The 17,450-nt window shown below is 37.8% G+C and overlaps 1 protein-coding gene across 2 annotated transcripts in view; it reads right to left on the bottom strand.

The window, feature by feature from the left end:
- ZNF410 (zinc finger protein 410) overlaps positions 1 to 16,455 on the bottom strand; it is a 35,464-nt gene extending 19,009 nt beyond the window's left edge. For both annotated transcript variants that reach the window (XM_063091386.1, XM_063091387.1), the window contains exons 1-6: positions 16,368 to 16,455; positions 12,038 to 12,219; positions 10,586 to 10,721; positions 6,924 to 7,142; positions 5,497 to 5,688; positions 412 to 562 (exon numbers count right to left, since the gene is read on the bottom strand). In XM_063091386.1, the coding sequence (XP_062947456.1) occupies positions 412 to 562; positions 5,497 to 5,688; positions 6,924 to 7,142; positions 10,586 to 10,721; positions 12,038 to 12,070 (731 nt within the window). In that variant the 5' untranslated portion in view covers positions 12,071 to 12,219; positions 16,368 to 16,455. The remainder of the gene's footprint in view (positions 1 to 411; positions 563 to 5,496; positions 5,689 to 6,923; positions 7,143 to 10,585; positions 10,722 to 12,037; positions 12,220 to 16,367) is intronic.
- Positions 16,456 to 17,450: the final 995 nt, after the last annotated feature.

Genomic DNA, 17,450 nt, shown 5'->3' with positions numbered 1-17,450 from the left:
GAACTCTTGCTCTAAGATTTTTAGGTGTCTAATGTCTTATTAAAAATTTATCAAGAATGAGGTAAACGGGATAATGCAAATCTTCCTATTAAAAAACAAAAGACATCTTAGGGGTCGGCCCGTGGCTCACTTGGGAGAGTATGGTGCTGATAGCACCAGGGCCACAGGTTCGGATCCCTATATAGGGATGGCTGGTTGGCTCACTTGGGAGAGCGTGGGTGCTGACAACACCAAGTCAGGGGTTAAGATCTCCTTACTGGTCATCTTTTGGAAAAAAAAAAAAAAAAAGACATCTTAACCAGAAGTTAGCTGAAGTCCCTGCTTTTCTTTAATTTGTCAATTCAGGAGACAAGTTCCTCTGGAAACATCAATGTTCTAAAGCTCCAAGCATGAGATCTTGGATTTGCTCACCTATGAGTTTTGAGGTGGTACTTGAAGTGAGCTGGCCACACAAATGTCCGGTCACAGCCTTCAACTGTACACTTGAGCTTCTTTTCCACTTGAGGAAGTGGCCCAGAATCTTTGGGTTGCCCATCGCCAGAACCAAGGTGGACATTTTCTCCTGTAACAAAGTCACATACTTATAATTCAGGGAAGGACTCTGATCAGATACTTAGGCTCAAACAATAAAGCTCCTATATTTTTCTCCTAGTGATCATTAACCAGATATCTTTCTTCATCTTCCCCAGCTCTCTGTTTGACAACAGGAATGAGAATGCTCTACATCCCCATCCCATTACTCCAGAGAACTACCAGAAGCTATCATGCTTTGTGTCACAAGACTAGGCCTCTTTGACAAATGAAAGAAATATCCAAAATGTCTTCCTATCCGAAATCTCAGAAAGCAGAATTACACCTATTTTGCATTACACAGATTGGTATGGAAGCAGGTGTATCAACACCTAGAGAAGGGTGCTACTGAGATGACATAAAATTCTGGGTAATAAAAACCTGTATTTTAAGGAGAAGTGGTCATTCTGGCTTACTATGGGCTTATAGCAGATTTCTTTCACATATAACCATTCTTAGATTTCCATCTTCTTAAGTCAATTTGGCCGTTTCCTACCACTCTGGAGAATAAGAACCACCTTCCAATTTCCTGTACCACCCCTCTTTAGTTATAAAATATTTAAGAATACAAACTCAGATTTTTTTTATTTCTAACCACATTTTAAAAAACTTAGAGATAATATCTACTAGAATTTTGTTCAATAGAATAAGAGAGGAGGTGAGGAGAGGAGTACACAGTGACACCCTTAAGTTGAAACGAAATCAGTTAATTAAAAATTTATATAAATTCCAGATTAGTAAGTGCTCATTTTCTTTCATTTGCTTCAAGACATAGTTGGACATTAATAGAGAAAAACATTCATAGTCACTTAATTCTGCTATGAGCATATGTATGGAGTTTATCTTTCCATTATACATACCTTAGGAATAAGATTTCTTTTTTTTTTTAGAAATAAGATTTATATTTCCAAATTTTTCTCTCAGAAGCCAAGGGTAGGATATGTATGTTGTACCTATCTGCTATGGTTTGAATACCGTTTGCCCCACCAGAACTTATGCTGAAATTTGATCCCCAATGTGGCAGATTGGGGGGTGGGGCCTAGTAAGAGGTGTTTGGGTCACAGGGGTGGATCCCTCATGAATAGATGAATGCCCTCCCTGGAGGGGAGGAGGGTGTATAAGTGAGTTCTAACTCTACTAGTTCCCTCAAGAGCTGCTTGTTAAGAATGTGGTACCTCCCCTCCCTCTCTCTTGCTTCCTCCCTTGCCATGTGATCGCTGCATAGGCCCAATCAGCCATGAGGAGAAGCAGCCTGAGGCCCTCACCAGATGCAGCTGCCTGATCGTGGACTTTCCAGCTTATAGTATCATGCAACAAATAAACCTCTTGTCTTTATAAATTACCCTGTCTCAGGTATTCTGTTCTAGCAACACAAAATGGACTAAGACACGCACACTCCCTGAAACCCGGCAGGTGATCAAAGGCAGTTTCTGTCCCGCCTATTAATCTTCTCTTTCTGCCCTATATTCCCCTTGCTATACTTTACCAAATACTAGTCACAAACTAATTGCTCCAAGGTCAGAGCGGAACCTAGGATGCCTTCTGCTAACTAATACTAATTAACTTTTTAAAAACTATTATCTCAGTTTTTAAAAAATTAATTGAAAAAGTAGGGTGGTACAAGTGCACTGGTATTTACAATTAATCGATTACAATCAGTTACAGATTTCTTTGCTCCTTCTCCACTTCCACTGCTTCATTTGACTAGCCTTACAAAAAAAAAAAAAAAAAAAAGTAATACCTACACATAGGTAAAAGTTAAATAGCACGAAAGTACACATACCATGTAGGAAATTTCTCTTCAACCCCAGACCTACAGCTACTTAATTTCTAATGAAAGGTCTGTAGAAACCTCACTCTAATCCAGAGATTTAAATCAGTGACAGTTGGGGCTTTGAACATTCAATTTTGGAGAGACAATAACAACACTGACATAATCATAAAACAGAAAAAAATAAATACATGGAATAAAGTGAAGCTAAGAAACCACTGGAATCCCTCCTCCTCAACACTGAAGATTACCAATACATGCTCAAATTTAAGGCTAATTTTTCCCTTAAAAAAATCCTTCTGGGGCTGGCCAGTTAGCTCACCTGGTTAGAGCATGGTGCTGATAACAGCAAGGTCACAGGTTCAGATCCCCATACCAGCCAGCCACCAAAATTTAAAAAAGAAAAAAAAAATCCTTCAGAAAAGAGTGAGTTGCCTTGTATTTGAGTTCTTCAATAAGCACTCACTTTAAGGAGTGCTCCCTCAATTACTTTGTTTTTGAAAACAAAGAACTGTTTGGAGAAGACAGCTTAAAATAGCCTCAACCAATGACAGTTTTGGATATTCAGAGGTTACCTGATAAAACTGGCTCAAAAAAGAGAGACAAATTCAGCACCTCATTATTGCAAGTGTTGCATAATGCTATAACCACTTTAAAGATCCTATAATTATACAGTTACATGAATAGGTCTTTGTGTTTGAGTTAAAATTTCCACTGAGGGTATCACATACAGCAGGGGCCAGCAAACTCTTCCTCACAGTAATTATTTTTGGCTTTGAGAGCCATATGGTCTCTGGTCACAAATACTCAACTTGGCTACAGTAGCAGTCATAGTAGACAATTTATAACTAATGGCATGCCTTTCTTCCAATAAAACTTTACAAAAATAGATGGTGACTTGGCCCAAAGGCCTTTGCTAACCTGATATTCAGCATCACCTACAAAATTAAAGTACTTCTACCTTTCAAGCAACTTAGATGAAAGTGAAAATGATGTGCTCTGAAAAGCTGTGCTAGAGGACTCACAAAGTAGCTTCAGTAATTACAATGACAAAGATATTTATGTTACAAATGCACTAAAATATTTGATAACATCATTTAATTATATATTAGTGGGTGAAAAACAATATTAAGTGAATATATTTCATATGATTTAACATGTACATGCATATTGGGCTGGCCAGTTAGCTCAGTTGGTTAGAGCACGGTGTTGCAGCACTAAGGTCAAGCGTTCAGATCCCCTTACTGGCCAGACACACACAAAAAATAACAATAAAAAAAATAAGGGCCAGCCCGTGGCTCACTTGGGAGAGTGTGGTGCTGATAACACCAAGGCTGCAGGTTTGGATCCCTATATAGGGATGGCCAGTTAGCTCACTTGGGACAGGATGGTGCTGACAACATCAAGTCAAGGGTTAAGATCCCTTTACCAGTCATCTTTTAAAAAAATAAATATAAAAAATAATAATAATAATAAATAAAGTATACATATAACCAAAATTATAAAATTTTCAAATAGCAACTTACAAGGTTACTTTTATCAACATACCTAAAGATTTATATATCTAAGGGAAAAAAAGCTCTTAGGAAAACATCTCATTGGGAAAATGGAAGACTGTCTTATACTTGGGCTCACTTTATATTCAGGCATACAAGGCAGTTAAGGTAGAAAGGTAACATGTTGAGAGTAAGAAAAACATCCACAAAATGCTTTGCTGATTATAAAGCACTTCCCAGATAGAATTTTATTTAATCTCCATAACAATACAATCAGGTAAGCTATCTGATCTCTATGTTCTAAACATGAGAAAATTGAAGCTAAGGAACATTAAATTGCCCAAGACAGGAAACTAGTAAACGATGGTCCCAGGTCTGGATCCCAGGCCCCAGATTCTAAATCCCAAGATCCCTCCCTACACTGCTTCTCATTGGCAAATACAGCACTACATCCTCAATGCAACTGAAAATGCTGAAGGTTTGAGGATCCAACGATTGGCAAAAGCATCTCAGGAAGAATCTGAACTTTAGAGTCCCTCCCCAAAATGGTAAAATAAGCCATTCTAAGTAGCACTATGGTAGTCACAAACAGAACTAATCATTTTGAAAACAGAAGTTTGACGTTCTCTGTGCAGGAAAGATTTAGGTTAAAGTTTCTAAAACTGGAATATTCTGAAATATTCATAAGATCCTTGAGTTCTTATGAGAAATTTTTTAACATTTTATTTTCGTATGAATTTAATTTTTAAAAAGTCATAAACATATTCTAGATCATCTGTACTTGTCCATACACATACAGCTGTGTACAGACATAAGATTTCAATGCTTAAGCTTGGTTTGTGTAATGGTAGTGTTGAACCATATAGTAGTAACTTAATTATCACAGATTAATAAGAAAATACAGAGACAGACCTAATACAAAAAAGTACTAATGGCATGCTACATAAACAAAGGTTTGCAGTGGTTTGGGAATGTTTTGAATAGACAGACCCATGGTTCTCAAGCTTCAGCATGCATCAGAATCAAGTTTATTATCATTCAGCAGGTCTGGGATGGGGCCTGAGAGTTTGCAATTCTGAGTTCCCAGGTAATGCTGACGATCCAAAGACAATTCTTTGAAAATTACTGGAATAGAGAAAAGTGGCACAGAGTAGGAATGATGAACTGAAAAGAACACTAAAACCATTATAGCTAATTGTTAGAATGCCATGAACAGCAATTTAGTTTCAGCAAAACATCATCTGCCACACTGATTTAATTTTACTTTCATTGACTTCATAGTTTTATTCCTGTTAACTGATAAAACTATTTCTATTTCATGATGGTGTAAGAGCTCTGAATATAAGAAGTTTACACAGAATTTATGTTTTTACATATTTAAAGAACATTACTATAAAAACAATTCAAGGTAACCACACGATCTGTGAATATTTTTCTCCCTTAAAAGGGGTTCAGAATACTAGTTTAGTTGATTCTGCAAAAAAATTTGGCATGGCCAAGTTATTATACAGAAAATAAGACAAATAATTTACACATTTCTAGCCTTCTGCTCTCACCAATAAAATAACTTGGATTATATACAACTAAAAATACAGCCACTACATTCTGAAAATTTCTTGGCACAGAATACTGGAAAGGAAAATGCCACAGGGGTCTCACCATTGCTGCTGGTTTTTGCATTCTTTGCTAGTTGTGCACGAGTAGCAGCAATCAAACTGTCATGGGCCAACTCCTGAACCCGGAGGAACCATGGAATGCTACTGTCCGTGCTCTCACTGGAGAGGAAGTCATTCCCTGAATCCTCTGCCTCATCCTGTACAAACACTAAGTGTTCAGCTGAAGAGCCCAGACCTGGAAGAAACAAAAGGATATATGAAAGTAAGCCATCAAGCAATCCTTTTATTTGCCCTGGCTCAGAAACTCTGTGTCCTGAATCAGCTATTCCAGAACTTCACCTCACGCCTCAAATTTCTGTTCTCATAGATGATTAGGCAATCACCTTTCTACCCTCAGCCTACAGGCTTGTCATTACCTTGTCTCCTCTTGTTTCAGAGGCAAAGCTGTCCTTCCTGGCAACCAGGCTAATCCCAACCTGTATTACCCCAATCCCATTCTTCAATTATCCTTTTCTGTCCTTCAGTTATCTCCTCTCTCCCCCGACTGTAACCTAGTACTCTCTATTGGCCCGCTTTTCCTTACAGTCTTTAAATGAATCCTAGCTCAAAGTCTCTCCCATCTTTTTTTTTAAAAAAGGATAGAAAACCCCAAGTGCTTCTCTAGCTATTATCTTCTTACCTATTTCTTCAAAGTCAAGTTTCTTGAACAAGTGTAACTTCCAACCTGCATATCCACTTTCTCACCTGCTATCCACTCCTCATCTCTTTGACTCTGGTCTTTACCTCTTCTACCCCAAAAACAATTGCTCTTGCTAAGGTCACTAGACACACATTTCATCTCACTAGCCCATCCTGCAGTATTTGATTTAGTTTTTCTTCCTTAAAACTTTTTCCAACCTTGGCCTCCCCATCCCCCAACTCTAGTCTTCTTCCAGTTCTCTTCATCCCTTTTCAGCCACTCCTTCCCATTCTTATGTCACTCTTAAAAGTTTTTTTTTTTTTTTTTTTAGGGTCCCAGACTTGCTTTCTTTTCTGTTTATGCTTCAGATTTCTCTTGAAGAATCCATGCTCATTGTTTCATACGTTTCCTAAATGCTGATAAGAACTCAAACTACTTATTTCACACCAGACCTCTCTAGAATGCTGGATTTCTGTTTCTTACTCTTTAAAAGACACCTCCTCCTGAATGTCCCTCCAAAACCTCAATACAACAGGCACAAACCAGACCTAATCATCCTCTTCCAAGCCCTATTCTTCCTGTGCTCACTATCTAATTTCCCAAACAAGAAATACTTATGTCATCCTAGAGTCCTTCCTCTCCCTCTACAAATTCAATTGGTCACCAGACCATACCAACTCTCCAAAATCATAAAATAATAAGGTGTCTTTTAAGTACGACTGAGTTAAATATGCCCCACTCCCAATTTTTTTCTTAAGCATGAACATAGTTCAGAAAAGGGTAAAGAATACCTGCTCTTGTTAGGTTAAGAAGAATAAAAGAAGTGCTATCACTTGGCTGTAGATCTTGCAACAAGCTAGGAGACTCTGGAGTGGACAAAAACTCCGGGGACTTCTGTACAGTTTGAGCCCTTGTCTCCTCTCCGTCTGGGCCCACATTCACCTGAAGGCTCCTCAATACAGCCGAGGAAGGGACTTCCTTGGAGGAATTAGTATGATTTGGAGTATCATCTAGTAAAGGGAAAATACCACAGCTTTATGTAACACCTATCTCCAAAGAACTCACCATTTTGAGACATAGCACCTAATACCTTTGTAATATCCCTTAGTACCTAACACCCTTTTAGGAGCAGACAGTATTCTCATTTTACAAACACAAGATTTGCCTCAGAGAAGAACAGAGAAATGGCTTTAAGTTCTATAGGCAGTCAGCCAAAAGGTGAGGAACAGACTTGGCAGTAACTAATAACTAACCACTTACATTTGGACATTACAGAATTTACTCCTTTTTGAAGCCAGAAGTCAGTACTTTTTCCTTAGAAAACATAGCTATACAGTGAATACAAACTCAAGAACAGGATCTAAATTTTAAATTATTTTTCTTGGAAAGAGACCCCTCTCCTTAAAATTTATAATATGTATGTAACAGTCCTGGTAAGTAATTAGGGAAAAAAACCACAGCCTGGGAAACAAATTAAAGTTTTATTTATTTTATTATAATGTTTACTGTCATTATAGTTCTGGGTTTATACCAAATGTAAAAAAATAATTCAGAAGACTTGCTCTCAAGAACTTTGTTCTAAGGGAGGGGAAGAATTTCTAAAGGTTTTGGATGCAATATAATAAAAAACTACACTACAGTACTGAAATATCCAATGCTTTCAGGGGTTTTCATTCATCTTTATAAAAGGCAGGTAACACTTTTCCCACTTTTAAGCAGATAACAGATAAGATTATAGGAATAAAAGTGGACAGTACTGCCATTTTCATTAGGCTTTGGCTTAATGAGGTTGCACAAAAATGTGAATGTACTTAAAAATGTTTCAAACGGTAACTTTATGTTACATAGATTTTACCACACCAAAAAAAGGATTAAAAATTGAAGTTCATAGCACAGTACTGATAAACAACTAAATACTCATCAACAGTGGCATAGATAAAGAAGTTGTATGCTCATATAACAAAATACTATACAGCAAATTAAACCAAACAAACCACACTATCCACAATAAGGATGAACCTCACAAACACAGAGTAAAAGAAGAAAGGTACAACATATATGCATATGATTCCATTCATTTAAAATCCAAAATCAGCTAAAATTAAACTACATTGCTTAGAAATGCATGCATAGGTGGTTAAATTTGGGAAACAATGAAATATCCTCACAAAAGTGAAGATAGTGGTGACCTATGGAAGAACAGAGGTGGTCTTTATCAGTGAGGAGTTCATGGAGAACTTGGGAGCTGTTCTACTTCTTGATTGGAGGGAGGTGGGTTATGTGGGTATCTCCTTTATAATTATTCCTCAAACTGTACATATATGGTTTTACAGTTTTCTGCATCTATCATATATCTCAACAAAAAAGAAAACAAGCATACCACCCATGAAATGATACACACCATATCTAGAAGGGAGGGAAATGAGATTAGAGAGTACGTGCAGATACGATTGTTTGTAATATTGTATTTCATGAGCTGGGAGGCAAATACATCAGTTTTCATTTATTATTATCTATAATTTTTTGTATGTTTAAAATATTCTAAATCAAAATTGAAATAAAAGAAGCTGATGTGGAAAAGAAGATGGATGCTTTTTTTAAGTCATCCATTGATGGACACTTCGGTTGATTCTATATCTTGGTTATCATAAATAATGGTGCAATGAACATGGGAACTAATATCTCTTCAACATACTGATTGCAATTCCTTTGGATATATACCCACAAGTAGGATTGCTGGATCATATGGTAGTTCTATTTTTACTTTTTGAGGAACCTTTGTACCATTTTCCATAATGGCTGTACTAATTTACATTCCCACCAACAGTGTACAAGGGTTCCCTTTCTCCACATCCTCACACTTGTTATCCTTCATCTTTTTGATAAAAGCCATTCTAAAAGAATATGGATGCTTTTGTTCCTGTTCTTATTTCCTTTATTATTGTTAAAATATTTATTCAATAAATTTAAATTGAGAGAGAAAATTCAGGGGAAAAAAAGCCTAACAAAAACCAAAATTTATTAGCACCTGGAAATTTTCACGTTAAAAATCCATAGGGGATTTGGAAAACACAAAAGTATTTCAAAAAGTTCATGAAAAATTCGTACTATCTTTTAATTCTTTTTTTCTACAAACTTGTTGAAGTACCCTTGTATGGCTCCCAACATTCCAGTAGAAAAACAGGAGTGGAGAGATGGAAGATGTGGAAGAGCTAGGATCTAGACAGGGAAGTGTTAAGTTAACATTGATTGGCTGAATATATCTGTCCTTATTGAAACTGTAAAAATTAAAAAAGGTTTTAAAGTTACTTCAAAAATCAAAGAATACCTGCAGAGGTCAATAACCAGAAGACTTTATAACAAACAAGTAAGTTGTGACAAACAGACTAATATTAACTCTCCCTTGATTTAACATTAATATTCTAAGTTTTAAAATAAAGATCAGAATATAAAGAATCCCTTGCATCCAAAAATAATGTTCTCCAGGGCTGGCCCGTGGCTCACTTGGGAGAGTGTGGTGCTGATAACACCAAGGCCATGGGTTTGGATCCCTACGTAGGGATAGCCAGTTAGCTCACTTGGGAGAGCGTGGTGCTGACAACACCAAGTCAAGGGTTAGGATCCCCTTACCAGTCATCTTTTAAAAAAATTAAAATAATAAATAAATAAATAAATAATGTTCTCCTTTCTAATAGTTAAGTGATAGGCTCTCCCTCTTCCCATCCAAAGCTAATCTCACTACCTGTACTCAGAATTCTATTTCTTACTACTTCTCCCAGAGCCTCCTTATCAATTATCTACTATTTGTCTTCAGCTTCTCTAATTGCTTTTTTCCTCTTAGCATAAAACAACCCTCAAATATCTCAGCTCTTAAAAAAACAAACAAAAATGAACTTCTCTCTACCTTACTTCCTTTACTTTTTCCTTCTCATAGTGGGAGTGTCTTTAGAAAGTGTTAGTTACTTCCTTAATTTGCACTGATATCTCAACTCACTGCAGCCTGGCTTTCCACCCTCTTTGCTCCATAGAACAAATCCTGTCAAGGTCAAGACTTCCTATTTGTCCCTATCTCACTGGGCCTGTCAGGAGCATGTGACACCTTGACGTCCCTTGGGTTCCATGCCTCCACTCTATGCTAATATTCATTCTACTACTATAGTCTTTCCTTCTTCCCTCTTTTACAGTCTCTTCTGCCTTATTCTAAACCTTAAATAGGGAGTTACAAAGAATTCTGCTTTGGCCTTTTTTTCTCACCCTCATACTCTATAGGTGATCATATCCATTCATATGGTTTAAACTACTTACGACTCCCATAGTTGCTTTTTCTCCATGACTCCTAATTTTTACAGTTTCCATCACTCAGTTATAGTCAGTTATCCATTCCACCAATACCACAGAGTAGGTTACACTTTCAGGACTTCTTTATCCTGTGTCTAGAGATCTTAATTTTTACCTGGTAACATTAGCCGGCTGCATTCTGAGGCCTCAGTCACCGGAAGGAGAGACAAGCAAGTAATGTCTTTAGCTTCTGATTCTACTAGTCCCTGTCCCAACGGGATGGATGTATTCTGAACAAACTGTACCAGGAGCTGGGGGGAGGGAAAAAACACTGAGAAACACATGTTGTTAGGAATGGATCTAAACCTTGGAATTTACCAAAAGGCGATGATGTAATTAAGTCTCTACTGTTCACTAGTCTCAGCCATATTCAAAGAAAAAACTAGATTAACTACAATATAATATTTAAATCAATATTATATCAAGTCCTTTGTTCTAGAGAAAGGCTGATCTATGTAATTAAGTTAACCTCTGTCACCTTCCATCAAACAGAGAAATAATAAAAATAATTATATTTTTAAAGAATAGCTATTTTTTGGGCCAGCCCAGTGGCTCACTCGGGAGAGTGCGGTGCTGGTAGCGCTGAGGCCGTGGGTTCATATAGGGATGGCCGGTGTCCTCACTGGCTGAGCGTGGTGCAGATCACACCATGCCGAGGGTTGCGATCCCCTTATTGGTCATAAGAAAAAAAAAGAATAGCTATTTTTTAAAAAAATTATCTGCAATGTAATGATTACATTTTACAAAGCACTTTTTCTGGGTACTGGCTTATTTAATTCTCACATTAGCCCAGTAAGATTGAACATATATTTTACAGATGAGAGATCAAGTTGACATTAAGTGACTTGTCTAAAGTCACATGATTAGTTAGGAGCAGTGCCAGAATATAAAGAATCCATTGCAAAAATTTAAGTAATCTAATTCCAAATTCAGCAACCTTTCCATTATGCAATACAGAAGTGCTAAAATTAAAGTGAGAAAATGAATGAAAATAAAATCCTCCACGTTTAGAAACAAAATACTTTCAGATATATATAAAATTAATAACTGTTTGTGATAGTAAATATTTATATATGTATATGCACATCCACATCACATACATATTTATTATATATAAAAAATTTATTTGTATGTAAAAATATAACCATATACATACATATTTTATATATGTTTGTCAATATATAATTACCTAAATATATAATAATTTTACACTTATTTAAATAGATTTTTTTTTTAAGTCACAAAATATAAAAATAGAATTTTTAGGGCTGGCTGGTTGCTCGTTGCTCAGTTGGTTAGAGTGTGGTATTATAACACCAAAGTCAAGGGTTCAGATCTCCAAACTGGCCAGCCACTTAAAAAAAAAAAAGAATTTTTGTATCTTTGAGAAAATACTTAGTAATAGAAAAATAATAAATTAGTAGTTACAATCATAACTGTTTGGTTCATAAAGCCTAAAATATTTACTATCTGGATCATTACGGAAAAAGTTCACTGACGCCTAACAAAGGATAAACTTTCAAATACAGCCCACCAAAAGAAAAAGAAATAAACTGACTGGGCTCACCTCTGGTTTGGATTCTAACTCATCTGATAACATTGATTCTGCTTCCAAACCCTGTAGCTGTTCAGCAGACAAGTTCAAATTTAATTGAAAGTCAATGACACCTTCCTGCTATGCTCACATTCCTCTAAGAAATACAATGTTCTTCCTGTAAGATGCTGTGCTGGGTAGATAATCAATTTAACCTAAAATAGGGGTAAAAAAAGAGAGAGAGCATTAAGAGCAGTTGGAAAATGTAACTAATAAACAAAAGCACTTCTTTATAAATCCAAAAATCAAAATAAGTAAGCAAATAAAGAATTCAGCCCAAAACACTTGCTTTAAAATAAAACAAGCCCAAAAGGTACCAAAACTCATCAAAATGTTATGCTTTCATGCAGAATTTCTACTTCTAATAACCTACTCTAAGAAAAGGTTTTAAATATGGAAAAAGCTATATGCCCAAACATGTTCATCTTATCACATGTGATAATAAATAACTAGAAGCAATAAATACACACATATATATCCAATAATTAGGAAATGGCTGATTAAATATGGCATTGTCACTTCAAAATATGGTTATGAAAACAATGCAACACCAAGGAAAAATTATGTGAAATTACAAAAATAAGATACAAAATTATATATTTGCTATTATTAAAATTGGTTATATCACACATCAAAAAAAGAAAAAGGAAGTTCACATATCTATGACAGTAACTATACAGTGTGGTAGGCTGGTGTGACTTTTCTTGATTTTCCAATTTTTCCAAAAGATAATTATATTGTTTATTTTTAAAATTATATTAAAAGAAACAGAATTTGAACAGTGTTTCCTAAAGGTAGTACTCTCAGGATCCTGATTCAGCTGTTTTCTCCCTATAATTTAAATTCTTACTCTCTTACAGCTTTTTCTTCAGAATTTTGGTAGGTAAGTCCACTTTACTTAGTACAATTGTTGCTAAAATTGGGAGCACTTATATATACAAAGTAATTATACAGTGTAAAATGTACCCAGGATGGGAGTTTTCAATTAATATGGGGGTAGAATAAAAAGTAAGACAGACTTAAAGGGCATTTAGAAATACCTGACTAGATGTTTATAGTCATTTTTACAAAATATAGATGAAAATGCTCCTTTTAAGTTTCCCACATAAAATAAAGTATCATAAATCCCTGACTTTTCTTTCCACATACATTTCTCTTATTCAAGCACTAAAACAGCTTAATGTCTCCCATCCAAGTACTAACCAGGCCCGACCCTGCTTAGCTTCCGAGATCAGACGAGATCGGGCGCGTTCAGGGTGGTATGGCCGTAAACTAAAACAGCTTAATGTGGTTTATCCAACAGTAAGTACATCACTTGCCCAAGTCATTAAGCTGCAGAGCCAGTACTCCGACCCACAGAGCAGGCTGGCATGAATAACTGGCATGAATAGTGATTACATCTCTCTAGGTTTGTTCTTGAATCTCCACGGTTCAAGAATTCTTCCCTAATTCCAGCTCATCTCAACAAGCCAAGAAATCACCAGATGTTTGTTTAGGTCATCCTGAAGTTCCCTCCAACTTTGAGATTCCAGGATTGTAAAATCTCTATGAAATCAGACAACTATTCACTGTCTTTTATATGTTATCTATGACATCTTTTTATTTTAGTGTTTTCATTTCAATAATAATCTTTAAAAATAGACACAAGCATTTTCTGGAACAACCCAGTATCCACATTATAACTGACTACTGCCATACAAGTTTGGTGTCCAACTTCATAATTTGTATGTGTACTGCATGAACAAAATAGAGAATAGTAGGACACAACAGGATAGGCAGGCTGACTCAAAAAAATCTGTACTAGATAGAGCACTCAGTACCTTATCCAGGTTACTGTGTGGATCTCGCCTTTACCACAACTTACTATGTACATTAGCTATAGGTGTGATGTCAAATATGCAATTAAGTTTGTTCCTATTACCAAGTCCATTATCCATTTAACAGATTTCAAACACTGAATTTCAAATCTTTTTTCAAATAACAGTTTCACTGAGATTATAGGTCACATACCACATAATTCACCCATTTAAAGAGTACAATTAAATGGTCTTTTGTATATTCAGAGTTATGCAAATATAACCACGGTCAATTTTACAACATTTTCATTACCCCCCAAAGAAACTCTGTACCCATTATCAGTCACTTCCCACTTCTAAAGCTTTCTTTACTATGAGCTTAAAGGGCTTCCATAGAAGCTTCTCTGTGAGCATCTAATAGGCACTCTAGTGGATTGAATTATGTCCCCCCAAACTCATTGAAGCTTGAATTGTGTTCCCCAAGTTTTTTGCATTAGAAACAGCCCCACTGTGACTGTTAAAAGGGTGGGAAATCCTATTACAGTAACTGAAGGGTGGAGCCTTGAAGAGGTGATTGGATTGTAGGACCATGCAGTAGTGAAAACGGTGGTCAGGAGCGTGGTTCTGAGAGCTTTAAAAGAAGAGTCTGTCTCTTGCTCTCTCTCTGCTCCTACCACCTTGCAACGTGAGGTCTCTGGGACACTGTCACCACCACCAGATGGACCTTGGACTTCCCAGCCTCAGGAACTATAAGCAATAAATTTTGTTTTCTTTATAAAAAGAAAACAAAAATATTCAAGTTTTTTGTTTCAAGGATTTTGTTATAAGCAATGTAAACAGACTAATACAGGCACTGAATAAATATTTGTATAATGAATAAATGACACTGCAAATAACATCGAAATTTTTGTCTCTAGTTCTCAATTCTCTTCTGAACTCCAACCGTTCATTTCTAACTGCTTGCTGGGTCTCTCCACATGTACATCCAACAGCAACTCAAATCTAACAATGTCCAAAATCCAGATTATTATCTCCCCCAAACAAACCTGTTCTTCTTCCTGTATTACCCATTTCAATTATTGCCCAATCTTCTTACCACTTGGCTGCAAATTCTAGGTCTTTAACAATCTCTCCCATTCTGCATATTTAAGTAATCCCAGTGATTCTGAGTCACCAAAATTTATTCCTACTGTAATGCCCTGTCTCTCAGTATCTTTCAACTACACTATTAAAACAGGCTTCTAAAAAGAAAAAAAAAGACAACGAAAATGGGGGAGAAAAAAGGAAAGAAAAAAATTCAAAAAGAATAAAATATTAAAAACAAAAAAACTTCCTAAAAACAACAAAAAACATATAATATGCTTCTAACTGCCTTTAAAATTCCCCTTTTCAACCCATCCTGCGCAGCCAAAACACAGAAATGCTTGTCACTTCCCCTACTCAAGTTCGGTGCCTCAGAATAATAGTCAAATCCCTAAGGGTAAACAGAGAAATCCCTAAGGGTTTACAGAGAGGGGGGGAAAAAAAAAAAAAAAAGTACAAGGCAGAGGTAAAGTAACTTGCCAAAAATTAGACATCTACTTAGAGGCAAAACTTGAAAAACTAGAACCTAAACGTTCTGACTGCTCGTTTAGTTGTCCTTTACTCTGCCCCATACTAAGACAGGATAAAGTGGAATTTCTTACTCCCTGACAAAATGCACCTGACTTTATTTCAAAATGTTTCTTTTACTCTCTTTGCAAATATGCTGCATTGCCCCTTGTGCCAAAGTGAGGTGTAAGTACGAATTTTTAAGTCCCAAGTTAATAATATTGAACTTCCAAATGGTGCCTAATGCATTTCAGACACCATGAGCAATGGAGAAAAACTTTAATAAACTAATTGGATTCTCTTATCTCGAGAAACTTCAAAAGATAAATTCAACCGGCAAAATGCGTACAAGCTGTAAACACTCAGCCCACACCTCTGCCTAAACTGACAAGTGAAGGGCAAACCCGCAGCCCAGGCAGCCCCTCCGAGTCGGCAGCCATCCCTCTTCCAGACCCAAAAGGTAAGTGGACGGATGAAAGGAGACAGTAGCCATAGGCTGAAACTTTCTGGGCAGGGCTCTCTCGGCACCCCCTTCCCCCCATCACAAAGGCCTTATTTGGGGCCCCAAGGTCCGAGGGCAGATCCCCGCTGTGGGTGCAGTCCGTGAGCCCCCGCCCTGGGGACTCGCTGACTCCAGCTTCCTCAGGACTGTCTTTTCCCATGCCCCTGCCCCAAAACCAAGCAAAGGAGCCGAAACATCTCCCCACAAACTCCGCGAGGGTAAGGGCCAAAGCCGTGGGGCTTCAGACCGGCCGCTTCCAGGCCCGCCAGATCCGGGAAGGGTACCCCAGAGGGGCGGTTTCCCTGTCCTCTCAGAGGCGAACTCGGCCCCAGCCCCCGAGGAGCCGGTACTGGCTCCCTCCCTCTTGGCGACCACTTAGCTGAGCAGCTGTGGCGAGGTCCACCCGGGAGCTCACCTTCCAGTCCCGGGCAGCCTTCCGTCCGTCAGTCGGCCCCGAATTCCGTCCACAAACAGCGTCTTCCGGCTCCCGCCGGAAACAGCTCGAGCGCGGGACAGGAAGTTTGGCCGCTCCCCCTCATGCACACACCCACTCGCTCGCCTCCTGGTCCCCACGAGAGGGCAGCTGGCGGGTCGACCGGGGCTCGCAGCACAGGGCTGGGCCCTGCGATGGAAGGAGCTGAGGCCGTCTGCCTCTCACTCATTCTCTCTTGGTCTTCAGGGCTCCTCGGTCCGCGAAGCCCGAAAAACTGGTGAGTTAATTCTAGCCGTGAAGTCGCTGCCTCCCCGCAGCCGTGGATGAGGTGATTTTCCCGTCAGCCGAGGAGTTACAGTGCAGGCAAAGGAGAGGAAAAGATCACTACTTAAACGTTTATCAAAGCTCTCAGTGAAGAGAACCTCGAAGCTTCACCGCCTTAGAAGGGAACTTGGAGAATCAAATTCTGCATTGCATACGGACGGAGTATGAATTGAGAGAGTTACGGATAGAACTTTTTTTTTTTTTTTTTTCTGCTGTATATTAGTATGTAAAGACCTTTTAAGTGATCCTGAGGGGGGGCTAGAACACTTGAGTCCCCGCCTGGATACCACCGCTTGTTAAGAGCTTAATCAGTTTGATTGACTTCTTGAAATGACTAATTTTTGAATACTTGCTGCCTGCCGAAGAATGAAGGACTCAGCTGAGTGGTAGTGGGAATTAAAGGAATTCTCTTTAAAAAGTATCTTCCAGGTTGAAGATACGCCTTGATAACAGGTGTACAAGTGGGTGAGCAAGGACTGGTTTGAGCACACAAATAACTGATGGGAATTTAAAACAAAAGAGACATTAAGTGAAATAAACCAGGCACAGAAAGAGAAATAACCGCATGTTCTCATTTATACATGGGAGCAAATAAAAATAAATAAATAAATATACAAACAAATAAATAGGAGGGACACAACAATCAATAATTCCTTGAACTTGTTAAGTGAACAGGTACGATGTTGATTGGGGGGAGGGGGAAGGGGGTGTGGTAAAGGAACACAAACATCAACTACATTG

The sequence above is a fragment of the Cynocephalus volans genome, chromosome 3 (assembly GCF_027409185.1).
Source record: "Cynocephalus volans isolate mCynVol1 chromosome 3, mCynVol1.pri, whole genome shotgun sequence".
Taxonomy (NCBI): Eukaryota; Metazoa; Chordata; class Mammalia; order Dermoptera; family Cynocephalidae; genus Cynocephalus; species Cynocephalus volans.
Note: the sequence above shows the minus strand (reverse complement) of the source record. Positions and strands in the feature narration are given on the sequence as shown.